The sequence below is a fragment of the Podarcis vaucheri genome, assembly GCF_965113315.1.
Source record: "Podarcis vaucheri genome assembly, chromosome: 10".
NCBI lineage: Eukaryota > Metazoa > Chordata > Lepidosauria > Squamata > Lacertidae > Podarcis > Podarcis vaucheri.
In genome coordinates, this window is record NC_138748.1 from 57,712,645 (window position 1) to 57,736,586 (window position 23,942).

Here is a 23,942-nt window from a genome sequence, read left to right on the forward strand (position 1 = left end):
CAGTGTTTGTGGGTGCAAGTCGCCCATAATTCTTAAATTCAGTAAAGTTTTAATTCATCATGGTTTGACTAAACTGTGCCAAGCAGACTGATGTTGGTCTAGCCATTAACCCATTAGGAGACAGCAGAGACAAAAGGCCAGCGGTTCAGGAGGGAAGGGCAGAATTGTAGTGGGCAAAGAGGTGAGTCACTTTTGCAGGGTGGGGTGAGGTGTGGAGTAGAGCAGGAGGAAGTTAATCTGTTTTATGCTGCAGAGAGGGGTCAGACATAATATCTGGGGTCTCTTGGAATCTGAGGCTGCAGCAATGAGAGGAACAGGACGCTCTTGGGATGTGATTCTTTCCATCTAGACTCAGGTTGTTTGCAGCACTGAAGTGACTCTGGGTTGCAAGCCTGAGCAGTGCATGTGAATAAACCATATATCATAAAAAAACATCACTGTCTCCGCTGTGCCTCATTTCTGGAGGGAACACAAACTCTGGGTAAGTGCTTGGACTCCTGGAATCTTGCACTGCTGTGGAAATTGGGGTGGAGTGTAACAATAAAAAATAAATTAAACTATACAAGTAATTACAATAAAAACATTACAACATCAGCTCTTTAATTAAAAGCAGTCAGTCCTCCCAAAGAAGCCCAGGGCAGCAGTTGAGGGCAGGGATGAGTCTGACAGTGCTTACAAGTAGGGTGGAACTCTGTTCATGGGTCTCTGAATTATTTGCAGTAGACCAGCAAATGTTTCTAATTCCTAAATGTTTCAGCAACAGCAAGAGCTTACTCCTTAATTAGGCTGTTGAAAGAAAACCAGGAGTAGATTTTCAAGTGAAGCAATTCAGATTGCAGTTCTGGTTTGGAAAACATATTCCTAGGTTGAGCATGTAATTTTAACCTTTAAAGCCCTATACGACCTAGGACCCTCGTACCTACGGGACCGACTCTCCTGGTATGTCCCACAGAGGACCTTATGGCCTGCAAACAAAAACATATTGGAGGTCCTGGGCCACAGAGAGGTTAGGCTGGCCTCAACCAGAGCCAGGGCTTTTTCAGCTGGGGCTCCGATATGGTGGAACGCTCTGTCACAAGAGACTAGGGCCTTACGGGACTTGACATCTTTCCGCAGGGCCTGCAAGACAGAGCTGTTCCACCAGGCCTTTGGCCAAGGCACAGTCTGACCCCCTCCTTTGGTAATCCTCACAGAACTCTAGCCCAATGGTTGCCATTAATTTGCTTTTGAATTGATTTTATAATGAATTGATTTTAGAATGCTGTATTATTTTACTGTTGTTAGCCGCTCGGAGCCCGGCTTCAGCTGGGGAGGGCGGGATATAAATAAATTATTATTATTATTATTATTATTATTATTTGCAAATCCAGTTCCTAAGTTCTATGTCTGCTCCCTGAAACACTACAGTGATGCCTCGCAAGATGAAATTAATTCGTTCTGCGAGTTTTTTTGTCTTGCAAATTTTTCGTCTTGCGAAGCAACGCACCCTGGATATTAACGGTTTTAAGAAAAAGTAAACAAACTTGGAAGACGTTTTCGTCTTGCAAAGTAAGCCCATTGGGAAATTCGTCTTGCGAAGCAACTCAAAAAACAAAAAACTCTTTCGTCTTGCGAGGTACCACTGTATTACAGGCTGGAGGTTAGGCTAGAAATGGGAATAGGGGTTGGGTCAGTCAATGTGTCTTTTTCTTTGTCACAGCAGCTCAAGCTGTAACGTGAAACCGGCAGTGTCTACGAGCCTAATCAGATTAAGTCTGCTATCTCCGCCTACACACACTACATTTTAAGACTGAGTGGATGTAGACTTTGTAGTTTCAGCAACAAGGTAGCTCTCCCAAACCCTATTGCTCATCCTCCATCCAAATGAAGACTTATGCAAAATTCAGAAGCTTGGTTGCTGTTTTGTGACGCTTTGAGTGGTCCTAACAAAAGTAATGTCTGACCATGGATCTTGGCTGTTTTCTTCTGGATCAGTATGGCCTCCTTGTTGAAATAACTAGTTATTATTCTGTTACTGATTAGAAACTAATGCTGAGAGATAAGTGCAAGGCCTCTCTGTAAATTTCAGAATGTGTGGACCTATTATTAATTAAAAAGTAATTAGTTCAATATTCAGTTAGCAACCATCAACAGTGTAGGCACAAAGACAAGTAAACAATGAGGCCCGAAGGGAATTAAACACAAAGAAAACAGGCTGGGCCAAATTATGCTAAAGCTTAGGTAAAGGTAAAGGGACCCCTGACCATTAGGTCCAGTTGCGGATGACTCTGGGGTTGCAGCACTCATCTCTCTTTACTGGCCTTTACATAGAGCTTCCAGGTCATGTGGCCAGCATGACTAAGCCGCTTCTGGCGAACCAGAGCAGTGTACGGAAATGCCGTTTACCTTCCCGCCGGAGTGGTACCTATTTATGTACTTGCACTGGTGTGCTTTTGAACTGCTAGGTTGGCAGGAGCAGGGACCAAACAACGGGAGCTCACCCCGTCACGGGGATTCGAACTGCCGACCTGATCGGCAAGCCCTAGGCTCTGTGGTTTAACCCACAGCGCCACTGCCTCAGCCACTATTTGCACCTGGCTCCAGCAGGTGGACTTGAGGGGTGGGCGGTTTCTATTGAAGTAGATCCTATAAGCATGAAATCAGCTCGTTTCTGCCAGTGAAAATCGTATACTGTATTGAGTTTGCTACAGTTCGCTTTGTGACCGGAAGTCCAGGCTGTGTACCGCTCTACCCTTTCCCCTACCTCAAAGGCCGCGGCGACCGCACAGGCTGCCGAGCTGGGAGCGAACGAGCACGCCCAGGCGCCGTTCCGTCGCGATGGCGTCACGACGCCCGCAGCGTCTGAGGCGGGCCTCCGACAGCCGCTACTCCTTTTTTTTTTTTTTTCCCCTCCTCTATCATGGCGGCGATGGAGGCTTTCATTTAAGGGCTGACTGGAAAAGCGTTGCGCGCGCGCGCGCACACGCACGCATATACCTACATATGCACAAACACGCATATATACATATATAAACCTTCATCCAAGCGCGTGCATGTATATATCCTAACGCGGCCCCGCGGCCCGGACATATTCCTCTTGGCTTTGACCCAGCGCTCTTCCCGGCCGCCCTCGTGAGACTCGGGTAAGCAAAACAAAAACACACTCCGGAGGGGCGGGGCGGGGCGGAGGGGGAAAGAGCCGAGCGCCTCCGTCTCCTCGCGCGCGAGGTCACGGTGTGGGCGGTTGGGCGACCTGCTTTGGGCGGTTGGCGGCAGCCCCTTACGAGGTGGGTGGGGAGGCGGTCACTTCTTCCACCCCTTCCCTACCGCCGCCTGGCTTCTCCTTTAAAACACGCACAAAATATTCACCGCAAATGTGGTGGTGGTTTCTGCCCACCCCACCCTCGTCCTGTGTAGAGTCTTCTTCATAGGCTCCCCACCCCACCCCCTACTTGAGGTTGGCGTTTCCCTCATGGCCTCTCGTCTCCTCACCCGCGTCCCTTATCCACGGTTCACGTGCGTGAAAGGCGGGACTTTTCCCGGCACTTGCGCCTTCGGGCGGTTTCTCTTTTGAAGGGCAAACTAATTCCCCCTCCTCCCGTCAAGGAAAGGGGGGACCGGCTGAGGTGGGGGGGGGAGTGTTGCGTGTTGTGTTTGTGGTGTGGGTTGTTTCTCCCCATGTTCTTTCCCGTCGTTCTCGAGTTTTTAATAAGGTGGTCAGGGAATGCAGTGCCAGCCCTCTCCCCACCGCCCTCTTTTAAATAGTTATAAAAATGTAGGTTGGCTATTGTCGGTCAGTAGGAGCGCCCGCCCCCCAATGCGTGGCGTAAAATCCTAGTTATCTCCCCTCTGTTTGAAGCGGTTGAAGGACAGGCCCCTCCTCCCGGGGACTGAGCAGGGTCAGCGTTGTTGACAATGGTGTGCCCTGTCAGCTGCCAGATCTCTTCTGCTCCCAGAGAGAGCTGCTGCTGGAGGAGGAGGGGTGTGTGAACGTGCTCGTGCTTGCGTGCACTTGTGCTGTTTTTTCTTCTCGTTAGCATCTCCCTGCTTTACAGCTGCATTTCCTCAACAGTTGGTAAGAACGGCGTTCTTCGCATGGGTGTGATGATGGGAGGAGGGAAGGCAGCACCGATGCTTGGTGCTCTTTCAAATTTATCCTTACAAGAGAAGGCTGTGCTTAAACCCTGGCCCCATGTACTGTCTACTGCTATTGTTTGTGAGCTGGCAAACATTCACATTCAGAGGTACAGTACAGTACCTGCTTAGAACTCCAGAGTTGTCTGCACTTGCTGAAACTTTCTGAAAAGTGATATAATCTTTCATTGGTATGTTTGCTTATATGTACTGTTGTGACACATTTCTTTTGGATGGATATTGTTGATCAACATCTTGCTTTGATTTTTTAAAATAAAAAACCACACATACCTAGCTAGGTGTGCTTCTAACATTGCTCATCACTGTATGGTAGTTATCTTGAGAGTATTGTTCTCAGAGGTTTGCTCAGTCTTTCTGCTTACTTTGCATTTGTGTAGGAGACTTTGAAAATATGACTTTTACTCTGTAACATTTTAATTGCTCATATTAAGAAATGTACTTTCACGGCACATCGATACATTATTGAATTGATGTGGGTTAGATGTATGGAAAGGAGAGTTCAAAGTATGGAAAACATTAAACCTTCGTGGGAGATAATTCAGTTAAATCCATTGAAAGCGTCTCTTGTTTATAGAAGATTGTGGCAGTATAAAGTTAAACTAAAACCACAGCTCAGATAAAGTACTAAGGCTTTTGTTCCACCACCCCACCCCACTGTTTCATTCTTTGGAGAAAATGGTGTAACTATGATAGATACACTTCAATTTTCAAAATTCCACAGAACCAGATGTTCATAGATAAATGAGGTAATTCTTGAATGTCAGTTACTGCAGTGCTGCCTGTAAACATGGATAGTATTTTACAGACTTCTGCCTATAATTTCCCCCTGATATCTAATGTGCAGAGGTAAAACTTTAAAATGAAATAAAATTTGGAAGATGAACTGCACTGGGGGGCGGGGGCGGGAGCTAGATATGCAATGCAGACAAGTTGTTTTTGAAATAGGTGTTTTCAATATATACATATCCTTGTGGAAAATTCCCAACAAGCTCAAAGCTCACCTAACCAAACTAACTTTGTAATCTAATGTCAAGTGTGCAAGTCATGTTAAGCCACAAGGCTATACAGCTATCATGTGGTTTAGTTTTGGATTGGAAGACTCAAATGGATGGGAACTGGCCTTCTTTGCAAATCAGACTGAACCATAGTTTTAACCGCTGTTGTTGAATGTAGAAGAGCAGTATGATAGCACATGCTACTGAAGTAGCAAGAGCTTTGTTCCTCCCTTGCTCCTGTTGCTGCCACACTGGCAGGAAACAAGGCATGATCTGCCGTGTCATCTAAATCCAGGTTTATGGTTTGTTTCTTTGCACCAGAGAATTGTAGAGTTGGAAGGGACCATGAGGGTTATGTAGTCCAACCCTCTGCAGTGAAGGAATCTTTTGCCCAACAGGGGCTCAAACCCACAACCCTGAGATTAAGAGTCTCGTGCATCCCAGGTATCAAACACACTTTGAGAACACTGCTTTTTCATATTAGGAATGTAGGAAACCTCCTTATACTGAGTCAGGCCATTGAGCCTTCAAGCTTGCTATTGTCTACATTGACTAGCAGAAGCTTTTCCAGATTTCAGACTGGGGTCACTCCCAGCCCCACCTGGAATTGAGGATTCAACCCGGGATTGTGAACCATGTCAGTGACAGGTACACAAAAGGGGGCAACTTGTTGCAAACTAAGTTTGCTATTGTGACTTTTTAAAATTATGGTGACTGATTTGGATGATTTATATTCTGCCTAATTGTAAAACAGAATAGACTTCAAAGCTGTGTCTTAGGACACTGAAGTCTTGCATAATGCTTCAGGGTCTCTGATAAGCCCTCATATTCTAGACAATAAAAAAGCATTAAAAGTGTAAGTAGTAGTGCTTGACTCCAATTGAAGCAAATTATACATCTACAAAGTTATATGGTGAACTGTAAACAGTCTTAAGAGTATCACAGTTTTGAAGCAATTGCATATTACATATTTATAAAAAATTTTTTTATTACATTTGTGTTCCACCTTTCTTCCAAGGAGCCTAAGTGGCATACATAGTTCTCTTTAATCCATACAACAACCCTGGGCAGTAGGTCAGTCTGAGAGACAGACTGGCTAAAGATTATTCAGTGAGCCTCATGGCAGATTTAATTCTTATGAAACAATAAAGTCTTGTGGCTCTTTAAAGACCAACAAACTTGTTTATGGTATAAACTTTTGGGAACTACAGTCCACTTAATCAGATGCATGGAATGCTATTCCAAGTTAGCAAGTACACCCATGTTTATTATACCTGCCAACTTAGAAAAACATTCCATGTATCTGATAGAGTGAACTGTAGCCTATGAAAGCTTATGCCTTCATAAATTTGCTAGTCTTTAAGATGCCACAAGACTCTTAGTTGCTTTTGCTATCACAGACTAACATGGTTACTCCTTTGGGGTTGAAATATTTTTGTGGTAAGTGCAAACATAGCAAAGCCCTTTTTATAAGAGGATTATAACTGTTTATTCATTGTTAACCATTGCTTTTCTGTATAATTGATATGTAATCCATTTGTGGATTAGGATCACTCGAAGCATCTGGAGATACCCATCTGACTGACTCGATTTTTCCAAGCAGCTCAAAGTCAAATGGATAATGAAAGATTTTAGTGTTTGATGTGGTGTGCAAGGAGATGCTGCCCATAAATTCACTTATATATTGCAAATTTTACTTAGTTAACTTCAATGTCTTGGAATGCATTCCATGGTTGAAGTGGGGAGGTAGCAATCTTAATTGCTTTGTCTAAGGTCAGGGCTGGACATATAATGCAAATTCTTCTTAAAAGAATAGATACCTGTTGATCTTTTAGCAGAAATCCAAAGGCACAGTTGAAAAATATCTTTATTTGGATTTAAAATGTCAGAAGTATCACTACTTCATTACATTTTAGTTGATTCTATTTCAGATACTACCCTATTGTGGCTCTTGCAAATTCTTAGGTACCAGAAACACATTTTAGGTGCTTGCTTCTTCCAATTCAAGGGTATATGAACTTGTTTTGAACATTATGGTTTTCTCTTGCACTTTGCAGAATATACACTGACTGTGTTTTACTACATTTCCGTTTTCTTATCAACCCTGGCCAGAGCAACATTTGAGAGGGCACATAGATGGCAGACTACATTCTTATCTCCTCCTCCCACTGAAAGTAGCCTATTGGCAAGTCCCATCGCCACATCTACTGTAATTCTGTTCTTCCATCCCAGAAGTAGTATTAGAGTGGTACCTCGGGTTAAGTACTTAATTCATTCTGGAAGTCTGTTCTTAACCTGAAACTGTTCTTAACCTGAAGACCACTTTAGCTAATGGGGCCTATCGCTGCTACCACGCCACCGGAGCATGATTTCTGTTTTCATCCTGAAACAAAGTTCTTAACCCGAGGTACTATTTCTGGGTTAGCGGAGTCTATAACCTGAAGCGTATGTAAGCCAAGGTAGCACACAGTAGGAGTTGACAGCATTTTGCCACAAAAGGTGTTACATTTGTTTCATAACTACAATAATACAGTTTTTTTCAAATCTTTTCATGATTCATAGCTATTAAAAAAATTACGCAGCAAGGGCTTCAGGAATGGGAAATAGCCTGCAAAGGATTCCAGGTATACTAAATAATATGAAAAGAGGTGAGGCTTCCTGAGTTGTCTAAAAGTGGTAGTGTTCTACTTACAAAAACGAATTAATTCTAAATGTTAGAAACTGATGCTGCCCAATAAACAGCTTTACCTTTTACTTATAGAGAGGCTGAATGAATTATATCTGTTAGATTTTACACTACAAGATATGGCAGTGATGACTGCATCTGAACAATTGTTTTCAAGTAGTGTCTCTGAAGAGCATTTGACATGACAAAAGAGGGAAGTCACATATTAATTTGTCATTGAATTCTGAAACATCTCTTTAAAAAACGGTCTGGCAGCTACTATTTAAATTTCCCTCAGTGAGTCCAAAGTAGTGTCACTGAATAAAGGACATTGTGGGAATTCAACCAGAATTAATTCAGTTCTGCTATAATCAAATAAACCTGCAGAAATGTGCATAAACTTTCAAAAGAACTACTGATATGATTCTTTCTGAACCTTAGTAATTTTGAATACAGTACAGTTATGTAGCAGTGTTCTGGATCTTCCTCTTCTTTCTCTCTGGGGAAGAAGTAGAATATTTATTTCACCTGCTATGTGTTTCCGTAGTTTGTGCAACTGTTGTTTGACATACCATAGGGATGTTTGAAAAGCAACTTGCCAATGGGCTACTTTCAGTGGGAGGAAGAGAGATGGATTTAACCTGCCACCTATGTACCCTCTCAAATGATGCTCTGTCTGGCCGGTGCTGATAAGTTCTAGCACAATTGCATTTTGTATTTTGTCTGTCTTGCATGTGTGTACATAATCTGAATATGATTCTAATTACGTTTTTTTCATTTTGATTCTTCATTGTTCAGATCTTAAACAGAGAAAATTACATAGCTCATAATCCTGTGGGGCATTGGAAGCCAACCAAATGGCATCTTCTACTACTGTGCCTGTAGGTTTTCACTATGAAACAAAATATGTTGTCCTCAGCTATTTGGGTCTCTTGTCACAAGAAAAGCCTCAGGAGCAGCTCTCTCTGCCAACTCAAGGTAATGCTTTCATTCTACTCTTGTATGCAACACTTTTGTATACAATTGTATACAATTTAGTATTATGTATTTTTAATATTTCAAAATGTGAATGCACATGAGGCGTTTTGGTTTTTTCTTTTCTTCAAATGATAAAATAACACACCAAAAACACAACATACTCTGGATAATAATGAAATGACACAGTTTTTAACTTATTAAATGATAATGTTTTTATTTCAGTGTACTCAACTTTTCTGAATAATCTGATTAGTATGATACAATTCATGCGCATTCAGACTGGTCTTTGATCCTCAAAATAAGTGTAGTTAAGTTCACAGGTCACACCTAACTTATCAAGTGGGTTGCAGTAAAAGCAAGAATTGGCTTTTAACAATAGAAAATAAATTATACAAGTAATTTATTTTCAAATAATACTTCAGTATATTTTTAGCTACTACCTTGCGAGTGGCGCTGTGGGTTAAACCACAGAGCCTAGGACTTGCTGATCAGAAGGTCAGCAGTTCGAATCCCCGCAACAGGGTGAGCTCCCGTTGCTCGGTCCCTGCTCCTGCCAACCTAGCAGTTGGCATGTCAAAGTGCAAGTAGATAAATAGGTACCGCTCTGGCGGGAAGGTAAACGGCGTTTCCGTGCGCTGCTCTGGTTTCACCAGAAGCAGTTTAGTCATGCTGGCCACATGACCCCGAAGCTGTCTGCGAACAAACGGCGGCTCCCTCGGCCTATAGAGCGAGATGAGCGGCGCAACCCCAGAGTCGGACTGGACCCTTTACCTTTACCTTGCTCTGGAAAATAATTTCCAGAGCTTTTTCCAACTTTGTCCCAATTATTGGCTTTTTATATACACTACTATATAATTGATCTATTACTTCTGTGTGAAAACTCTTGATATTATAACTATTTCAATGGAATCTGATTCCTATATAAATGTTAGGATCATTTCAGTATTCACCCCCTCCCCCAAATAACTTGCAGCTATTTGCTCTTTATACAATCATAGAATCATAGAGTTGGAATAGACCACAAGGGCCATCGAGTCCAACCCCCTGCCAAGCAGGAAACACCATCAGAGCACTCCTGACATATGGTTGTCAAGCCTCTGCTTAAAGACCTCCAAAGAAGGAGACTCCACCACACTCCTTGGGAGCAAATTCCACTGTCGAACAGCTCTTACTGTCAGGAAGTTCTTCCTAATGTTTAGGTGGAATCTTCTTTCTTGTAGTTTGGATCCATTGCTCCGTGTCGACTTCTCTGGAGCAGCAGAAAACAACCTTTCTCCCTCCTCTATATGACATCCTTTTATATATTTGAACATGGCTATCATATCACCCCTTAACCTCCTCTTCTCCAGGCTAAACATGCCCAGCTCCCTTAGCCGTTCCTCATAAGGTATCGTTTCCAGGCCTTTGACCATTTTGGTTGCCCTCCTCTGGACACGTTCCAGTTTGTCAGTGTCCTTCTTGAACTGTGGTGCCCAGAACTGGACACAGTACTCCAGGTGAGGTCTGACCAGAGCAGAATACAGTGGCACTATTACTTCCCTTGATCTAGATGCTCTACTCCTATTGATGCAGCCCAGAATTGCATTGTCTTTTTTAGCTGCCGCGTCACACTGTTGGCTCATGTCAAGTTTGTGGTCAACCAAGACTCCTAGATCCTTTTCACATGTACTGCTCTCAAGCCCGGTGTCACCCATCTTGTATTTGTGCCTCTCATTTTTTTTGCCCAAGTGCAATACTTTACATTTCTCCCTGTTAAAGTTCATCTTGTTTGTTTTGGCCCAGTTCTCTAATCTGTCAAGGTCGTTTTGAAGTGTGATCCTGTCCTCTGGGGTGTTAGCCACCCCTCCCAGTTTGGTGTCATCTGCAGATTTGATCAGGATGCCCTTGAGTCCATCATCCAGGTCGTTGATAAAGATGTTGAATAAGACTGGGCCCAAGACAGAACCCTGTGGCACCCCACTAGTCACTCTTCTCCAGGATGAAGAGGAACCATTGATGAGCACCCTTTGGGTGTTTAATTGTCAGTTGGTTCACTTTTTATATCATTCTGTGCAATATTTTAATTAAGGTTTAGAACTTTCGAGGTTTATGGTAACATATGCTTGCCTGCCAATTTATAAACAAGTGGGCCAGCAGAATAAAGTCATTGCCTACCCTCTCTCTCTTCTCCTTTTCTCTTTTTCTCTGAGTTGTGTCCCCAAGTTCTGTGTGTAGGAGATCTATATGTATTTTTTGAGGGTGGAAGAACTTCTACCATTAACTGTCCACAAACAGTGGCAGAAGCAGGAGAGAGAGCTTGTTGCTTACCTGTCGTCTCACAGTTATCGCTTATGTCTTGTTGGTATTTGCATTCTACTCTGTAATAAAATTCTCAAGGCGTTTTTGATTCAGTGGGTGAAAACAACGTAGCCTGAACAGTAGGTTTGCCCTAGTCAGCGCCACAAAGAAATGGCTGTAATTGAAGCATAAGTAGGTTTCTCTGAGGTAACTATAACATTGCCAATTCAAAGTTCAAGTGTTGATTTTCTGCATCTTCATTTTGATAAAAGATATTTTCCCTCTCTAACCTTTTACAAATGCAATCAAACCTCGGTTTTCAAACATCTCGGCTGCCGAACATTTCAGAAGCCAAACACCAAAAGTGAATGCTTCTGTTTTTGAACGCACCTCGGAAGTTGAATGGATGCCAAGGCTCGTTTCTCTATTTTTTTCAATTGAATTCTCTGACAGCCCATTGAGCCTCAGTTGTCAAATGTTTTGGAAGTCGAACGGTCTTCCGGAACGGATGATGTTTGACAACCGAGGTTCCACTGTACTAATGTTTGTATACAGCACTGATTACATCCTCCTTACAGCCAGTCCCCCCCTCCCCCCATTGTTTCAGTTGCCTCTCAAAACACTCATTCATTTTGGCATCCGCTTTGATTTTTTGACAAAGTCATAGGGGAGCAAGGCAATATTAATTTAGGAGTACTATCGAATTGTGAACCTGATTCTTCAGATGTAGTGTGTGATTTGGGCTGGTGTAGTCTGGCAAAAGCCAGTGTTCCTTAGATTGCCAATCATCAACATCTTGTCTCAATCTGGATTCAGTTTTGGGTTCTTGATTGTAGTGGCCTTTGTTTTGAACTCCCTGGTTCTATTAAGGGATTTTGTATTACCACTGGAAATTCAGTATTATTCCAATTCAATATTATATCTAGTAAAGAAAATATTTTATTTAAATTAGTATGCACTACTATCCTATAAGAGGAAAATGATTCTCTTTTGTGCTTTCTTCACAGTACTGTATACCGTTGAAATGGGGCACATTGTTTTACAGATTACCACTGAGATACCTTCCCGTAATGTACTTGTCAGAACCACTAATAACAAGAATACAGTAATTTGCAGTCCATGGAGCTTAGGAGAACTCTTCTGAGAAACCATCAATGTCTTCCCTTCCCTGCCCACAAAGTACAGCTGAATTTTGCTTCCTGTACAGTCTGGCAGTATTGCTTTTGGACCAGCCAGAAATCATCAGTTGAGAACAATATATTGTGCTTTGTTTCTCTGGAAGGGGCAGACATTTAAATTGTTTTCTTCTGATTATTTACAAAGAGCTGTGGAAATAAAGAGAAGGATAAAATTACTTTTCTACTTATGAATAACTTAGTTAAATAGTGTCGGGAATTAGACAGGTTTCCTGTTGTTGTCTGTCAAGTCAGTATCAAAATCAGTTAATATTTGCTGTATTGTCTCCTTTAGAGCCTCTGAATAGTTGCTGGTTTTTATTCATTAGCAGTACTGAATGGTTGAATGTGAAAGCACTGAGGATACAACATTAGGTATCTAAATAGTACTCCTGTGTACTTTAAAGGATTGAAATTCCTTGTCATTTTTTCAGCATGGTTTCTTATCAAGTATGACAGCTTGCCATGTATGATCACCATCACTCAAGTTCTGTGGGAAACAGGTGCTCTTCTCAATGGATTCCTTCTCATTTGGGCAGGGCAAGCCTTAACTGAGAAGTCTAGATTTGAGTTTTCTTTATGTAACTGTAATTCAGTCTTTCCTGATGGGAGGTATTATACAACTAGTTAAACTGTCAAAGTAAGTTTCTCTGCTTTCCAGACTAAACTCTTTCTTTAATGTGATTTTATAATTGTGGTACTTCTGATAGAAGCCTACTTACCTCCAGGTCAGAATTCCAGAGGCACATCACTAACAACACCTAGGAATCATTTCTTGTCTCATCCCATCCTATATCATCATTTGGACACAGGACATTTTGATGGTTGTTCACGGGGGTGTTTATGCTTTTTCATACATTGTTTGTGCAAGTACAGCAGGAATTGCAAGTTGATGTGATCAGATAAGTGTGGTATAACTTAAAGGGGAATAGAACTGATTCTACTTACTGCTCTTGCCACTGCTGTCATTGTTTGAGTCGTAACCAAGGTCCTCTCCCTAGCAGCAACTAAGTGCCCTGGAGAGCAGTCAGCAATTTTTATTTCTCAATTTTCCATCTCCATTTTTGTAGGAAGAGGGGAGTAACATTTCTAAAACTGTGGCAAAAAGAGTTAATGGAATAAAAAATTTCAAGTGGGTAAAATGAGATGTGGCTGTTAGAAAACTTCCATTTGCAGGGGGAAATGTATTTCTTCTTGAAGGACAAATATATTGGCATGATATACTTATAGGAGCGGGGAGAAGGGATGTGTTGTCCTGGAAGTTTGGCTCTTAAGCATCACATGATTTGTCAGTTTGGTTGACTCTTGGCATATAAATTGAGCAAGTGAATCTGTCCCTGTGGTAGCATGTGTGCTATACTAATTCTCCTGTCACATTCCACAAAATCATTTCTGGAAATGGGAAGAGAAGCTCATTAGAGGCCATCTAAATTCCGTAATATCAGTATTAAAATCTGTTAGAAGAATATGGTTTTCAAGTAAAGACACTTAAGTATCTGGGTTTCTCTAGTGAAGAGGGCGGGAGTGCATACAGTTTTATTTGTCTGATTAAACTATTTGTTTTGTGAGTCTGGTAGCAAAAACTCCAGCATCCATAAAAATGAAAGAAAAACATTTTTCATGTATTAACTTAAAGTGGAGTTCTGAAATAATTAAACAAATGGCCTGCAAACATTTTTGCATGGTGTGGACATTAAAATAAGCCACAGTTTACCTTAAACCTTGCTTTAATCATTTCTTCAAGCAAACCATGTGGTAACTTTGGTTTATTTCTGGCTTACTTCTTGTAGTTTGTTTGAAACAGAACATGGTCTAGGTTTGAATCCTATATCAAACCACACTATGGCTTGTTTGAGCCATGCAGGCATCATATGGTGGGTGGGGGTGTCATGTGGGGACCTGCATGGTGGGGGACACAAATTCGTGTTTAAGCTATAGTTAAATGCAAACAAGGCCACTAAGTATAGGAAAACATCTCCAGAATTAGAAGACAATTTTACTGTTAGAACAAAGTAGATTCTTACATTTCAAGGAGACTGTGTTAATGTTTTGTAATGCTGGATCACTAATGTTTGGATGTTTCTGCCTTTCTGTTGAAACACTCTCAGCAATTTATACTGCTGGGGAGATTAGAACTTCATCAATTTGGCATGTCATATATTTGTTGGGAAAAGTCATTTTCTTTATTAAATTTCTTCCACTTACTTTCATAAATACAAATTTATAGCACTAATATACATGTCTACTTAGAAGTAAGTCCCATTGAACACAACTCTGTCATCCCTTTTCATTTGCCATGCTGAGGGGGCCTCAGCTAAATGCACATGGGATTGCAACCTTGTTTATTTTTCTTAGGGAATTTTTTCCTCACTAGAAATGATTTGTTGTGTGAGAAATTGACCTGGATGCTCTTGTGCCATAAACACTAATTTCTACTTATTTTTATAGTGAACTGAAGTTCTTTTGCTTTGATAGAACTGCAAGTGTTTGTAATTGATGAATATTTGTTGCTCTTCTGCCATTATATGCATATCCTAAGAATCTACCTTTTTAGCTGAACTTTTTTGCTTGTTTCAGTGACTGATCCATCTGCGGTCTCACAAGCTTTAGATAAGGAAATCCTGGAGAAAGTTAAAGCAGAAATTGAGGAGGAATTGAAACATCTTGATGAAGAAATTTTGGAAGGTCTGTGCAAGTTGGTGGACTTACTTTCTTGGTTTCTTATGTTATGTTCAAGAATTATAATTTTCCTACAACCATATTTTCAGAGGGAATATTAATTCATGTTTATGAGAATTATGTATTATAAGCCAATGTAATACACATTTCAAACTGTAAGTGAAAACAGCTGTATTTTCAAAGGGAAAATGCAGTCAAAGATTAGTGCAGGTTCTTCAGAAAGATGTATTATACCCAATATAATAAATACACAGTTCCAACTTCAAGTAAGATTGCTATTGAAGTTTTATTTTCTTTTTGCAATAGCTGCCTTAGATGAGACATAATTATGTTCGTGCAAAATTACAGAATAGTTATTTTTATTGGTTCTGTATGCTTAAGTGCAAATTCTACCTTAGAAATGTTTATTTTATATTTTCTGTCCCACCAGGAAGGGTATTAGGGCACTCCTCTCTCTAACCTCAGCATTTGTAATTTTAATCATACACTAAAGGCAAGGATGGGGATCCTATTTCAGTTGTTGGACTACAGTCTCATCATCCCTTACTACTAGCCATACCAGGTGGGGCTAAAGAGATTTGGGGGTCCAAAAGCATTTGGAGAGATGCATGCTCTTCATCCTTGATTTAAATATTGTTCAGCCAAGTTAAATATATCTATGATTTTATGTTTTGTTTTACACCAGCCTGATAATTATTATATTGAAAGGAGCTATGCACATCATAAATATGTACTTTTGAGCCCTGGTGATTGCAGTGGGATATATTTGGCTCATCTACATATTAATCATAGGATCACAGAACTGTGTAGAGTTGGAGAGGACCCCCAAGGGTAATTTAGTCCAACTGCTTACAATGCAGGAATGTCAGCTAAAGCAGCCATGACAGATGGCCATCCAACCTCTGCTTAAAAACGTTCAAAGAAGTAGAGGCCATCACCTCCTGAGGGAGTCTGTTCCACTGTCTTAACGGCACTTAGTCGGAATCTCCTTGTAGCTTGATCCATTAGCATGGGTCCTATCTTCCAGAGCAGAAGAAAATAAGCTTGCTCCATCAGCCATGTGATAACTCTTTAGATATTTGAAGATGGCAATCTCAGTCTCCTCTTTTGCAGGCTAAATATACCCAACCCCCCCAAACGTTTTCATAAAGCTTGGTTTCCAGACCCTTGAACATCTTGATTGCCCTCCTCTGCACACATCTTGGGTTATATACCTTATTAATTGGCACTCTGGTACAATGTAAGATTGTACTAGTTACCAATTGCTGAAAAACAGAAGGGAAAGAGTCCCTTTTTTTTTAAATTCTGCTTGTAGGTTTCACACAGGCATCTAGTTGGCCACTCTGAGAACAGGATGCTGGACTAGATGGGCAATTGGCCTGGTGCAGCAAGCTCTTATGTTCTTAACCAGCTAAGTCATATTTGGAGCAGACCCAGTGAAATCAGTTGACTTAAGTTAGTCATGACTGATTAAGTTAGTCAATTGATTTCAGTGGATCTGCTCCAAGTATGACTTACTATTTCAATCTCACTAACAATATGAAATCTCTCTCTTTTTTTATTTCAGCTTTTACCAGCACAGGCTTTGACTGCCACACATCTCCAGTATTCAGTCCTGCCAACCCAGAGACTTCAATAGAAGATTGCTTAGCTCATCTGGGAGAGAAAGTATTCCAAGAATTGAAAGAACCTCTTCAAAAGGCATTAGAGACCCTACTTAGCAAGTGAGTTCTCATTTGCTTTGCTCAGCAGGGAAGGTACTTGCTCTTAAAATTCTCACAAATACAGTAATATTGATTATCTGACTATATTTTGGCACAACTATTTCTAAACCTGATTCACTTTCCTTCCCTAATTATGCACTTGATATGAAGTGAGCTAACAATTTCCCATCATTTAAACTTACGAACATCAGTACACTACAATGAAAACAACTTCTTTCAAAGCCCACTGCTTATTCTGATAGCTATAAATGCCCGAATGTTTTCCTTATTAGACAGTAGTCAGGGTAGAGTCCTTCCTCCTAAGTGTTTAAAATCTGGATGCTGTACTACAATGCCATGGGGCTAATACTGATATCTCTATATTTTAGGTACCCCAGATGTTGCCAAACATATATTGGGTGCACTTCTGCTATTGGAACTACTTCCCCATTCTCATAGTGGGAGCGCTTCTGGCCTTTAATAAGAGGGACAAGTAGGAAGTAATAGAGAAATTGCGTTGAGGTAGCACAGACACGTGTTTCATGTAAGTCAGTCTGCTTTTTTTCCATATAGCAGGGTAGACCCTCAATGTTGACATGAGATAGGGAGTAGGTCATTTCATTGAATTATTCCAAATGAATATGTAGAGCTGGTATATTATAAAACAAAAGTACTGACATTTGATTGTTAGTAATACAAGTATCGGAGGGATAAGATAATTGATTCCACAATAGCTTAATAAATTTGGCAGTTCCTGTCTATTGTAAAGCTGCGTAGGATTTTGCCATATTGATTACAGCCAGCACTTTTTACCTCACTCTGCTGCATGTAGTGGCAATGTATAGAAAGAAGTTCAGGTCTGAAAAGCAACTTTTTTCATAGTTTGAAAATAAAACACAATAGAAAACTTTCTATATTCTACTATGCCTTATCTGAAAGTTGAACCACTCATGTTAATAATACAAACTATCACATCTTTATTTACGACAGTTCTCCTTGTGTAGACAGTCCATACCATTCAGAAAAGCAGTTGCAGAGCAAAAAAGGGAAACAGAGCTTTTTGCCAGTATTTATAAGCCCTTCTTACATAAGTCAATATTGAAAGGTACTGAGATACTGTATACAAGCAGTTCCTTGAATTATTCTTCTTCTAAAACTGTCACAAACATTTGGTATAAATTTGACTTCATTACACATCTCTACCAGTATCAGGCTTTGTTCATTTTAAGTTAAGATACAGAAAATCACAGGAACACTTTAAGATTGCTTTGCCTAATTCAGGGGTTCTCAACTTTCTCCCCACAGGGCCCACTTGACATGGGTGAAAATTACTGAGCCTCACCAGTCAAAAAAGATGGTGCAGAGGCAGAGCCAGTCATAACATGGTGATAGATGGAGGCAGAGTTTGGCATAATCAGCAGGCAATTACTGGCATCACCTTCTACAGATACCTATTTGGAAATTACAAAATTCTTTCCCTGTATTTTTCTTGTGGCAAGGATTTCCACAGCTCGGCTTTCCTCAAGCTTAAGTACAGATGTTTAATCTTGAGGTATTATGACAGACCCCTAAGTTAAGAAGAATTTGCTGATCCAGAGGTTCTAAGTGGAGAAGGCTTTTTCCTTTATATTTTCCTCTCCCACCCTTGCATGTGTCTCTATAGTATTTTTTATCCATCTTGTCATTTCTCCTTGTTAGATCTTATCCCGCCCCCCCTCTGAAACCAGCCAGCTGTTTTCATCCCTCCGCCCTGGTCCTTTTTACTACTTTCACTTATTTATGCTAATAGTTTTTCTCTCTTAGCCCATTCTGTTGTATTCCCCATTGAATTATGATTAACAATAAATATATTTTTTCTCATCTAAATTCCTTTAACACCTCCTCTGACTCTTCCTCTTAGAGAAGGGAGACCTGCCATGAACTTCTGTCTCCCAGCCATCTTTACACTCAGCATGCAAGGAGTGGCTGGGGAAACCCAGCCAGATGGGTGGGGTATAAATAATAAATTATTATTAAATTATTATATTGCATAGCTTTTGCTATATGCATACCTACTTCCACAGATTACTTACTGGTTCCCAATAGCTTGGAGAAAGATGGAGACTTTGACTGAAGTTGTATGAAAGCTTTTGTTTTCAGCATTGGGATTCCCCCCCCCCCCAACAGTCCCAATTTAATACTTTTTTACAGCTCCCTCCCAAGATCAAGCTGATGCCTTTAATATAAAGTTTTTGTTGTCAGCTGAAAGTGTTTCATTTCCTTAGAGCAATTTGTTGAAATGTGCTGAACTTGGGAGTTGTGCCTTAAATGTAATTTGTGTTAGGTTGGCTTTTAGATGCTATTTTGAATGGATGGGATTATAGATTCTTAATTATACATTGCCTTATATGTGCAGTATTGAGATAGAAGGAAGTCTCAAAGATTAGAAAACAATTGTGAAAAGGATCAAAATGCCTAACTCCCAGGCCACTATTTTATTACGTTTATACTTTGCTTTTTAGCTAGGATTCGCTCCCAGATAACTATAATGCACATACTGCTGTGAAATGAGCCAGAGTCTGGCACCTTGTGATGTCTGAATCTGGGCTTGTGGTTTGTTTCTCTCCAAACAAACTGGGGGTTGTAACCAAGGTTTGTTCTTGGTTACTGCTGGTGAGTGAAAAACCTGTCTCTGGAGCTAGATTTGTGATGGCTGTTCTACACACGCAGCTCATCGCTGATGTTTTGATTCATTTTAAGATCTTTGAGTTAAGAAATTGTAGCACAAGTGGAAGCTTCTGTATTTGGTAAATTTAATTATCTAGCAGATTGATCAAAATCTATAGCAAATGATGTGGGAAAGTTATTTAATTGTCCTACATGTAGTTGTTCTGTGAACATGTAGATGCTTTCAAAAATCTGCAGTATAGTCTTCTATTGAAACTGTAAGTCATTTATATTGTTGACACGGTGATATGAAAGTTTCCAGCCCTCGTGTACTGAGTACAGTAGATGTAGCAGACCAGCTGTCTTTAAGCTAGACTCAATAAATGCATTTAACCCTTGCTCAGGACATCCTCATGAAAGAAGTAGGAAAATGCGGATTAGGGAAAAAACCTGCTAAGCATGGAGTGTTGTGTTTGTTGAAAAACAACATACAAAGGTCAATCAGAAGGAAATATATCCAGTAGCATCTCATGGGGCCAGTGCTGGAACAATTTAGTCCTATGTAGGACTAAAAATTTCACTTCTGAGGTAAAGATATATATATGTATATGGAAACTTTCCAATCACCTGGGTTGAGCTGGTTAACCTGTCACTTTAGGCTGTGATGCACTGGGTGAAAATAGTGGCCAGTTCACTTCTTCCCCACTGCTGCTGCACTGCAGGGGTCTAAACCATGTTTTGGCTTAGTGTTGTACCCAAACCCTGGTTCATGGTTTGTTTTTCCCAAACAAATCACAAGCATTTGGTTTCAGCCTGTGGTTTGTATGGAGAGAGACAAATCTTGAGTCTGGGTTTTGAGGTAACACTATGCCAAACCATGGCTTAGCTCCCAGAAGCAGTGGAAGAACAAAGTGACCACAATTTTTGCTCCATGTACCAGCATACTGCATGTTTACTTTTAAAACATCCTTAAGCTTAACTGTGATTTAAAGGTAATATCACTCTTACATAGTTTAAGCAGCTTGATCCTGTGCTTATTTAGATGTGTTTAGTGGGGCTACTTCCAGGTAAGTGTACATATAATTGTGACATATACACACAGTAATGGGAGTTTCTCCTCTCTCTCAGATTTTGCATTCAGTCACATGTTCAGTAGGTGGGCAAGCAAGAATTGTTACTATATCTTAGTATCCAGTCAGCAGACCAGACCCAGATCTTGGCCACCTGTTCATCACCTGACATTTTATGACACAGAATAATTCAGACTTGAAAATAACAATTGGGAGTGCACTCTAAGTGGGCTCCCAGTTCTCCCCTTCAGCTGCAAATATCTTGCTGAGCCATCCCCACAGAAATTGGGCCTTACAGTTGCGGTGGAAGCACCTGCTCAGACACCACTGGCTCTGGTTTTGGCTGTGCCTCAACAGGTTTCCTGATTGCAGCCATCCCATGGAAGTCACTGACCACAATAAAAGTAGTACTAAGATGGCAACTCCTGAAGGAGTTCAGTTGTAGTATTCTAGTATTAAGTTTTTTGTCAGTTGTCTGCATGAGCTGATTCAACAAAAATTGCACAAATCATTTCACCAACTCTGTAATCTAATATTACTAGAATTGACATATCTCTCTGTACTACTATTACCATTTCAAGACTGTGCAGAAATTGTTGAAAAGGGAGTTATGCCTTCTTGTTTTGCCTTTGCTTTGCTTTTTAAAATCTTGTGTTTTGGTTTTATTTGTACAGACCAGTAACTTACAAGGAATACAAGGAGAGGACACAGGAAGCATCAGCTCATGCCAGTGGATGGAGCAAGGTACTTGCCAAATCACCCTCACTTTGAATTGACTAGATATCCATTATAGACCTGTGCCAATTTAAGGACTCAGTACTCTGTTTTATCTGCCTCATCTGTACCGTACTGCATGTTCCAGGTTTTATTAGCACTTAAGTATAGGAGTAAGTGTAGTTGGTACATTATTACTATGATATTTAATATGATTCTGCAGTCAAACAGCAAACAGGAAGTCAGTATATGGAGGTTCTCCTCTTTCTCTTTTTAAAAAAGCAAAATTCTAGCCCTTTTTGGTGGTAAAGAAGTATGATTGTGTGTTATCTGTGTAGCGAAACACCATGAGAGGGGGAAGCTGAGCAACATTTCAGGTAGTGATGATGGGTAATACCTCAGTTTTGTTTATAGGACTTTCTTCCATAATCATTAGAACCAGAATAAATAAAATAAGCAAATATATGCACATACTGAATTTAGTTATTCAAATTTCTTTTCATAATAGCGGATCTGAGTTACTTTCTGGCAAAACTTGCTTTACTTTGAATAGAGAGTGACCTGTTGGAATTCTGCCTAGGTCAGAGGAATGTGCCACAGCGTAGGCACCGGCAGATATTCCTGTCGACCTCCCTGCGTCTCCACTCTGCTGATAAGCAGGCGAGGTCCCGGCGATTCATCTCAGATGTGTGAGAGGAACACACCGTTCTTCCTCTCTCCCCTTTGGTGTCTCCCAGGAGGGGAAAGAAGCAGACAGAAAACTATTTACATCTTTTATTTCTGTCTCTCATATCAGTACAGAGAAACATGTCTGCACTCGACAACAGCAAGAAGAAACTCCACCCATGTACTTCCAGTACGGGTCATATGACACACACACTGAGCTAACATCCGGTGCTCAGTACAGAATGGACTGCCCCTTTGTTTCCATGGCAACAGTCACAAACATCCTGTCTGGCTTTCCAGCCACAAGCAGCTGACTGAGCTGCTGGAGCCTTTGCTTGCTGCAGCATTGGTGCTTTATGGTAACATACTCCCCCTAAAGTATCAATGCGTGCTGCGAGCAAAGCGTCATCCAGAGAAGAAAACAAACAGTTGTTATACTTATAACATTCCCCTGTTGTTTCAGTTCCACCCTTGGAACTACCCGCCACTGGTTTTACCAATGTACCTCTCTGGTTGTGTGACTTCACATTTCCTTGGTTAACAACTCTCTGTTGTGCCTTTGTCTCTGACTCAGACACAGCTTCAACCTGTCCTTGATCGTTTACAACAGCAACATATGCAAGGTTAGCAAACTCCTTTGAATACCTCTTGGGTGGTACACTCTTCGTTGCTCTCTCAGACCTACGTAAGAGCTGCTGCTCTTCTCTGCTTTCTGGTTCAGCCTCTGAACTCTCTGGAGAACCAGTATTAAGCTTAATCAGTGGTTTATCCTCCTCTTCTGAGGGTCTAGTCATTATTTGAGATTTCCTCTCAATGACTGTGACAACTGAGCTGTCTGAGCTGTCAGTGTCATCATCATCAGTACCACTGAACTCAATAAGATCAAACTCATCATCATCATCATCATCATCAGAATCATCTGTGGAAAATGTGTGAACAATCACTCTTTCCTGTTCAGGAGCACTCTCTAGAAACTTTGTGAGAATCACCTGACCAGATTCAGACAAAATTACTCTGTAGAGACCTTTTTCATAACCCACAAAGATGCCTTTGGCATTCTTTACCCCACTTGGAGCTTCTGTTCTCACATGAGACCCGAAAACCTTAAAATAGGCAACAGGAGGTTTTCTCTTAAACAGCTTCTCAAAAGGAGAACATCCCAACTCTGTTGAGACTTTTCTCAACCACACATGAAGATAGGACGCTAAAGATTCGGCCCAATAATCATGTGGTAAATGTGAACTCAGCAATTGCGCATTCATCCCCTTTTGCAATTCTTTGTTCACCCTAACACAGACACATTTCTTCCATGCTTCCTCGGAACTTGCAAGTTTGTGTCTTATCCCTTTCTCATCCAGGAACCTCTGGAAATCCTGTAAAAGAAAAACTGGCTTGTCATCTGTGAAAAGACAATCAATGTTAGCATCATGCATACTTTTAACCTTGTCACAAAACTCCTGAAACTTTTCTAAAGTTTCCTGCGGTTTCTTCATCAAGTAAACCCAAGAATAATTAGTGTAACAATCAACACACACAAGGTAATATTTTGCACTGCCTCTAGATGGTTCTAAAGGACCAATCACATCAGCATACACCCGCTGAAAAGCTCTGTGGACCTTCTTAGCCACCTTCTTGGTGTTCACACTGGTCACACCTGCAAGAGAAATTTCGTTAGAATCAGAAGTATTACATTTCATGTAATCACTTTGATCAAAAGTCAACAAATACAGTCCATCTTTCTCTTTAGCAGTAAAAAACAGTTCTCCATTTTTGTAGATTTTGCATCTTTTAGCATCATAGTACAGTTTTAGTCCCTTCTTTGCAATCTGCGAAGCACTCAGCAGACTAAATTTCAGTTCTGGAACCAGGTAAACATCGTTTATAGTCAAGTTCAGACTCTTAAGATACACAGTTCCAATTCCGGTAGCTTCCAGTTCTTGACCGTTGGCTTGTTTCACAGTGAAGCTTTGCTTCTTCAACGTCGAAAACAGTTCTCTGTGTGGGCAGAGATGCTTCGTGGCGCCGGTATCGATTATGAATGCGTTCCCAACATCTGGCGTGGTTCCTTTCGCCATCATAGCCTTTGCAGGTTTCACCTGGCACTTGGTACGGCTTTTGCTTGACGCCTCAGGCTTCGTAGAGCTGTTCTTGGCTCCTTTTGACTGTCGCGGCTTCTTACAGTTTCGCTGTAGATGCCCAGTCTGTCCACAATTATAGCATCGGACGGCACTCAATGCTAC

General features: G+C 40.9%; 1 protein-coding gene across 6 annotated transcripts in view; it reads left to right on the plus strand.

Moving 5' to 3' along the window:
• The first annotated feature begins 2,874 nt into the window (after positions 1-2,874).
• BCL2L13 (BCL2 like 13) overlaps positions 2,875-23,942 on the plus strand; it is a 40,387-nt gene continuing 19,319 nt past the window's right edge. For 2 of the 6 annotated variants that reach the window (XR_014224048.1, XM_082240570.1), the window contains exons 1-5: positions 2,877-3,122; positions 8,593-8,772; positions 14,802-14,909; positions 16,471-16,627; positions 20,997-21,066. Coding sequence is in view for 5 of the 6 variants with exons in the window: in XM_082240570.1 (XP_082096696.1) it covers positions 8,652-8,772; positions 14,802-14,909; positions 16,471-16,627; positions 20,997-21,066 (456 nt within the window). In the remaining variant the exon portion in view is untranslated. The other 4 variants (XM_082240574.1, XM_082240572.1, XM_082240571.1 and 1 more) reach the window with 4 other exon arrangements.